Source organism: Caretta caretta, chromosome 26 (assembly GCF_965140235.1).
Source record: "Caretta caretta isolate rCarCar2 chromosome 26, rCarCar1.hap1, whole genome shotgun sequence".
Lineage (NCBI taxonomy): Eukaryota > Metazoa > Chordata > Testudines > Cheloniidae > Caretta > Caretta caretta.
This window is the reverse complement of record NC_134231.1, coordinates 16,292,491-16,299,684: the sequence shown is the minus strand read 5'-3', so window position 1 is coordinate 16,299,684 and position 7,194 is coordinate 16,292,491. Positions and strand designations below refer to the sequence as shown.

At 63.0% G+C, this 7,194-nt stretch overlaps 1 protein-coding gene across 1 annotated transcript; it reads right to left on the bottom strand.

The window, feature by feature from the left end:
* Positions 1-576: 576 nt before the first annotated feature.
* LOC125626288 (small ribosomal subunit protein uS3mA) lies at positions 577-5,675 on the bottom strand. Its single transcript, XM_075123437.1, has 4 exons — positions 5,572-5,675; positions 3,978-4,058; positions 2,596-2,707; positions 577-1,134 (listed from the first exon to the last, which is right to left on the bottom strand). The coding sequence occupies exons 1-4, from the start codon at positions 5,602-5,604 to the stop codon at positions 851-853; spliced, it is 510 nt and encodes a 169-aa protein (XP_074979538.1). The 5' UTR covers positions 5,605-5,675; the 3' UTR covers positions 577-850.
* Positions 5,676-7,194: the final 1,519 nt, after the last annotated feature.

Sequence of the window (7,194 nt, the reverse complement as noted above, 5' to 3'; positions counted from 1 at the left end):
TTAACAATCCCAGTTCCCTCAGCCTCTCCTCATAAGTCATGTGTTCCAGTCCCCTAATCATTTTTGTTGCCCTCCGCTGGACTCTTTCCAATTTTTCCACATCCTTCTTGTAGTGTGGGGCCCAAAACTGGACACAGTACTCCAGATGAGGCCTCACCAATGTCGAATAGAGGGGAACGATCACGTCCCTCAATCTGCTGGCAATGCCCCTACTTATACAGCCCAAAATGCCATTGGCTTTCTTGGCAACAAGGGCACACTGTTGACTCATATCCAGCTTCTCGTCCACCGTAACCCCCAGTCCTTTTCTGCAGAACTGCTGCCTAGCCACTCGGTCCCTAGTCTGTAGTGGTGCATGGGATTCTTCCGTCCTAAGTGCAGGACTCTGCACTTGTCCTGTTGAACCTCAGCAGATTTCTTTTGGCCCAATCCTCTAATTTGTCAAGGCCATGTCTGCCTGTTTGGGGAGGCACAGCCTCCCTAAACCTAGGCGACCTGCTACCCATGCTCCCAGGCCCACACTCTGACCGCCCCGGGACCAAGCTGGGAGGAATTGGGCTACGGTGACTCCAGAGATGGACACAGGGGCCAGAGTGCTTTTATTCCCCATTGCTGGGCCGGGCCACTGCTACGTCCAGAGCCTCAGTAACACCCACACCAGAGCACCCCACGGCCACCACCCATGGGTCCACAGCCTCCTCGGGCCCATGTGGAGCGTGGGTGCCCTGCCCCACAACGGGCCAGTGAGAGACAGGACAGCAGGTGACCTGAGTCAGGCACAGGCTAGCCCAGGGGAGAGGTGGGATGCCCGGCTGCCAGGGGGCAGGCCTCGCCCAGGGGTCCAGCGGTGCTATAGGTACTTGTAGATGACCCTCTCGGGCAGGGTCTGCACTTCCAGCCGGACGGGGCACTTGTAGAGGAAGGAGAGCAGCGTCTCGGTGTAGCCCACCAGGAAGTAGAACTTGTAGGGTGGCAGGCGCTGCAGGAAGACGGCGCAGACGACCAGCACGTTGGCGCGGCGCTTCAGCACAATCTCATTGGCCAGGCAGCCGTGGAAGGTGCCGTAGATGAACTTGCGGATGAAGACGTCCTCCACGGTGCGCTCGGCCGCCCCGCCCTCCCCGTCCAGGTTACCTGCAGGGCAGACAGGGCAGCGGGGGGGTGAGGGGACAGCGCCAGGTGCCCCATGCCCACAGGGCACCTTTAAGACGAGCAGCACCAGCCAGAGCAGGGGGCTGCATGGGTGTCCGGCCAGGCACTGCATCAGGATCTGGCCACGGAACACACATCTGCCGGGGGACAGGGACTCCTGCTCCCTCCCCTATGCCTGGAGAAGAGCTCGGGGAGGGAGAACGGCCCATGCCCAGGTTAAAGACCCCTCACCCCCTTTTGTTACGTCACAGGGGCCACACAAAAGGGGATTCTGTGGGGAGCGGGGCAGGAGCACTGGTTGTGGGGAGAGCTCCCAGCTATTTCAGCCCCGGCCTCTCCCAGCAGGGGGCGCTGTAGGGAGCAATGCAGGAACACTGGCTGGGGGGGGGGTGAGTGCCTCTTCCAGCAGGGGGCGTTCTGGGCGGTGGGGCAGGAATGCTGGCTGTGGGGGAGCTCCTGGCTTTTCCAGCCCTGGCCTTGTTGTAGTAGGATTTTATGTTTGCATTTTGTATAATTTAAAATAAAAAATAATAATGTAGCATGTATTACATTTATTGATGTATATTTTGCTGGCTATTCTTTTTGAAAGCAGAAAGGAATGGCCTAATGGGCCATTGGTAAAGATGCATCAGCCAGAATTTGTATCGGAACTGCTTTTAAGGCAGTAACAGACCTTTTAGCATTACCATTTTGTTGCAGGTTTAGTATTTTAAAATAAGTAAAAAAATGCAATGACTTGGGTTTTTTTGCATTGCAATTTGATGTTTTTGTTTAAATGCTTTGTGTAAATTAATTCTGTGTTGTGTGTAAATGAGGAACATGTGTGTTAAGAAATAAGTGTAAAGGCCATCACTGAACCAGATGTTTTAGGGAAAAACCGAGATGTCAGGGCACCAGGAAGCTGCAACACACCTATGTCAGAGAAGGGCAGATTGACGACTTTAAAAATAAGACCGGCACCTATCAATGGGGACAAGATAGCTGTGATTAAAACCAGAATGAGGTAACCTTTTAAAAGACTTAATAAAAAATAAAAAAAAATGTAAGAAAACAAGCACTCGTCAAAAAAACAACTGATTACAGCATGATGGGAAAATCACTATGGAAACAGGGGGCCTGGCCATGAAACTTTGGGTTCATCCTGCCAAGACTCTGTGTGTGTGTGTGTGTGTGTTTAAATGCATATGCTAATTGTTGCATTTTTAATAAACAGGGTGTATTGCTCTTTCCCCTGAAAAAGATCCTGTGTGCTTCTTATAAGCATAACTGCCTCTCCCAGCAGGGGGCACTGTGGGGAGCAGGGCAGGAGCACTGGCTGGAGGGGAGCTCCTGGCTACTCCAGTCTCAGCCTCTCCCAGCAGAAGGCATGGTGGGGAGCAGGGCAGGCACTGAGAGACGGGGAAGCCCAGGTACCCCCAGGGCAGCAGCTGACGGGTCACTCACTGGTGTGCAGGGAGAGCCAGCCCTTGCGATGGGCGATGTAGTGGGGTGGGTGGACCTGTTCGTACGTCACCGGCTTGTCTCCTTTCCCAACTCGCACTCGGGCTGCCCGGTTCTGTAAGAGAACAGCCTTGGGAGGGGGGTGAAAAAAACAACAGTGGGGGCTACCCCTGCTGGGCAGGGCCAGGAGCAGGGGACACATCTTCCCCTGCTCCATAGGTGTTAACGGCACGGAGGGACCAGGGCAGCAGGTATTTCAAAGCGTTTGGCAGTACCCAGGGCCCAGAGCACTGACCCCCTGGTGCTATCAGGCTGATCCCACTTCCCACATGCCCCCTTCCTCGGGTCTGGCACCGTCATGCCTGGCACCGCCAAGCCCTGGCTACACGTGGCAGCAGAACGGCATGCAGCCCGTGTATGAGGCAGCCTGCAGGAAGCTTTAGCCTGAGTGTTCATTTCTCTGCTAAGGACACCCCCAGGTCCTGCCCAGTCTGACAACTCAGACTCAGTCACACTCTCAGCGGGCACCTCAGGGGCGCTGAAGGTGCAGACACAGTGAAGAACAGGCACTGCGAGGTGCAGGCTACAGAAAAAAGCCCAGGAGCCACTCTTCGACATCGACTCGCCTAGCCTCCAGGCACCTGCCATCCCTGGACCGGGCAGAATAACCTCATGTCCTGGGGGAAACTGAGGCATGGGCAAGAACAGACCAGCCCCAGGTCATCCAGTGAGTCAGTGACAAACCTGCATGTAGAACCCAGGAGTCCTGACTCCTTGCCCTAACCACACCTGCCATGCAGGGCTGTTCGGGGGACACGGAGCTGGGATGGGCTCCACAGGAGAGAGCAAAGGCTCCTAGCACAGGTTGCTGGGGTACACAGGGGTTTCCAAGGCCTCACCCAGAACTCTGTGCCTCTGCTCCCGCTGGGGAGAGGCTTTGCTGGGTGAGTGAGGCCTTGTCTCACAGGCCCCTCTCCAGCTTTGGTTTTGCAGGTTCAGAGGGAGGGACGGCTGTTACTTACCTTACAACTCCTGGGATTCATAGAATCATAGAATATCAGGGCTGGAAGGGACCTCAGGAGGTCATCTAGTCCAACCCCCTGCTCAAAGCAGGACCAATCCCCAACTAAATCATCCCAGACAGGGCTCTGTCAAGCCTGACCTTAAAAATATCTAAGGAAAGAGATTCCACCACCTCCCTAGGTACCACCACCTCTCTAGGTATTCTTTGAGGGGCTGTCCATGGGATCCCATCGCTGGCACCTGTGTCTCACAAGTGTATGAGCCGTGTATGCCACTGCTGGGATCCACACGGACAGACCCTCGCAGCAGCAGCCGAGGGGCTAACGGGCAGGATTCCCCACTGCAGCCCGCCACGCACTTACCTTGTGACACACAGCTGTGGTCTGAATAGCCCGGCTGTAGGGAAGGAGTGACAAGAAAGCGCCCCGGGTCCATAGAGCGGCCTAGCAAAGCAAAGCACAGGGCATCAGGGAGCAGGGGCGGTGGCGAGCGCAACAGACCCCTGGTTGCAAGCTAGGGATTGAACGAGGGCGCTGCAGCACCAGAGACACAAAGCCCTGGCAACTGAGCTGCAGGAGTCACATTCGTGGGAGCCGGGAGCCAGCTGCTAGAACAGGGGTGGGCAAATTACGGCCCGGGGGCCGCATACAACCCTTCAGACATTTTAATCTGGCCCTCAAACTCCTGCTGGCGAGCAGGGTCCAGGGCTTGCCCTGCTTCAGCGCTCCAGCTGGGTAGTGGGGTTGGGGGCTTGTCTCGCTCTGCGCATGCTGTGGCTCCTCGCGGCTCCTGGAAGCAGCAGCATGCCCCCCCTTCGGCTCCTACATGTAGGGGCAGCCAGGGGAATCCGCACGCTGCCTCCGCCCCAAGCGCTGCCTTCGCAGCTCCCATTGGCCAGGAACCACGGCCAAAGGAAGCTGCAGGGGGAGTGCCTGCGGATGGGGCAGAGCACAGACCCGCCTGGCTGTGCCTCTGCATAGGAACTGGAAGGGGGACATGCCACTGCTTCCGGGAGCTGCTTGAGGTAAGCGCCACCCAGAGCCTGCACACCTGACCCCCTCCCATGCCCCAACCCGCTCCCCCAGCCCTGATCCCCCTCCCGCCCTCCAAACCCCTCAGTCCCAGCCCAGAGTACCCTCCTGCACCCCAAACCCCTCATCCTCAGCCCCACCCCAGACCCCGCATTCTTAGCCGGAGCTGCACTCCCTGGCACCCCAACCCCCTGCCCCAGCCCAGAGTCCCCCCCCGCACCCTGAACTCCTCATTTCTAGCCCCACCCCAGAGCCCACACCCCCAGCCAGAGCACTCACCCCCTCCCACACTCCAACCCCCAATTTCGTGAGTATTCATGGCCCGCCATACAATTTCCATACCCAGATGTAGCCCTCGGGGCAAAAAGTTTGCCCACCCCTGTGCTAGAACCACTGGAGGAAGACGCACCCAGAGTCAGTCTATTACGGTAACGCCCCGCTGGCTGGCTCCAAAGCCGCGGCCACCGCTGGGTCCTGCACATTCCTCCTGCAAGCCGGGCTCCAGGGACGCCTGGCGGGCCATTTCGGTGCTGGGGTCCTGGGGTTTTGATGAAATGTTCCCAAGGTGAGTTGCCAGGGTCCGCGGGGCTGACAGGGGCCGGAGCTGGCTCCTGGGTGAGCGGGTACTTGGATTGCCAGCTCTCTGGGGAAAGGGGCATTAAGACCTGCGGGCAGGGGAAGGGAGCGACTCTGGGGGGCAGCTGCATCCCCCTCTCCTGGCACCCCCCGCCCCGTTGTTTCACACACTCCGTCCCCTCTGTGCTCGCACAGCCCTTAGCACAACGTACCGCGCCGAGCACATCCCCACCCGCTGGGCGCCGCCCGGCTGAATCCGCCCCTCGCGGAGCGTCTGCCTGGCCCGGCGACCCCCGGCCCCGCGCTAGGCCCCGCCCCCAGGGATGCTCCGGCCGCGGCGCCACCTCACCATCAGGCGCTTCCCGCCCAGGGGCGCCGCCATCTTGGAAGGTGCCGAGAGGGGGGAAGGGTGGAGCCGAACCGACCACACGGCACCGGGAAGGGGGCGGGGCCGTGGGCGGGGCCGAGCAGGGAGCGGGTAACCCCGCCCCCAAGGCCTCCTGCCGCCCCGGGGGGCGGGGCTCAGGCCGGGGGGCGGGGCCGGGTGATCGCCCTGGGCGGGGCTCCTCAGCCGCAGGCCCGGGGGCGCTGGAGCACCCCGGGGCTCCCCTGCGAGCTGATCACCCCCGGGGGCTGCCAAGTGTTCACACGTGCAGATGGGTATTGTGTGTCACAGAGGGGCCCCCTGCGCCGCCCGGGCCCCGGCCCAGATCGGGGGCCCCTGCGCCGGCGCTGCCCAGACCCTGGCCGAGATCGGGGGCCCCCGGCGCCCCTCAGACCCCGGCCCAGATCGGGGGCCCGTCGTCCCCGGGCGCCGCCCAGACCCCGTCTGAGATCGGGGGCCCCCTGTGCCCGGCGCTGCCCGGACCCCGTCTGAGATCGGGGGCCCCCTGCGCCGGCGCTGCCCAGACCCTGGCCGAGATCGGGGGCCCCCTGAGTCCGGCGCCGCCCAGACCCCAGCTGAGATCAGGGGCCCCCTGCGCCGCCTGGACCCCATCCGAGATCGGGGGCCCCTGCGCCCGGCGCCCCTCAGACCCCGGCCCAGATCGGGGGCCCCCTGAGTCCGGCGCCGCCCGGACCCCATCCGAGATCGGGGGCCCCCTGCGCCCGGCGCCGCCCAGACCCCGTCCGAGATCAGGGGCCCCCTGCGCCCGGCGCCGCCCGGACCCCGGCCCAGATCGGGGGCCCGTCGTCCCCGGGCGCCACACAGACCCCGTCCGAGATCGGGGGCCCCTTGCGCACGGCGCTGCCCGGACCCCGTCCGAGATCGGGGGCCCCCTGAGTCCGGCGCCCCTCAGACCCCGGCCCAGATCGGGGGCCCGTCGTCCCCGGGCGCCACCCAGACCCCGTCCGAGATCGGGGGCCCCTTGCGCACGGCGCTGCCCGGACCCCGTCTGAGATCGGGGGCCCCCTGAGTCCGGCGCCGCCCAGACCCCGTCCGAGATCGGGGGCCCCTGAGCCCGGCGCCGCCCGGACCCCGTCCGAGATCGGGGGCCCCTGTGCCTGGCGCCGCCTAGACCCCAGCTGAGATCGGGGGCCCCCTGAGCCCGGCGCCGCCTGGACCCCGTCCGAGATCGGGGGCCCCCTGAGTCCGGCGCCGCCCAAACCCCAGCTGAGATCGGGGGCCCCCTGAGTCCGGTGCCACCCAGACCCCGGCCGAGATCGGGGGCCCCTGTGCCCGGCGCCGCCCGGACACCGTCCGAGATCGGGGGCCCCCTGTGCCCGGCGCTGCCCAGACCCCGTCCGAGATTGGGGGCCCCCTGTGCCCGGCGCCGCCCAGACCCCGGCCCAGATCGGGGGCCTGTCGTCCCCGGGCGCTGCCCAGACCCCGTCCGAGATCGGGGGCCCCTTGCGCCCGGCGCTGCCCGGACCCCGTCCGAGATCGGGGGCCCCTGTGCCTGGCGCTGCCCAGACCCCAGCTGAGATTGGGGGCCCCCTGAGTCCGGCGCCGCCCAGACCCCGGCTGAGATCG

Coding starts and splice junctions, on each gene's coding strand:
- LOC125626288 (XM_075123437.1), bottom strand. CDS start 5,604: ATGGCGGCGCCCCTGGGCGGGAAGCGCCTGATG. Junction 2,708..3,977: donor CCACAGCTGTGTGTCACAAG/GTAAGTGCGTGG, acceptor GTTCTCTTACAG/AACCGGGCAGCCCGAGTGCG. Junction 1,135..2,595: donor CTGGCTCTCCCTGCACACCA/GTGAGTGACCCG, acceptor TCTGCCCTGCAG/GTAACCTGGACGGGGAGGGC.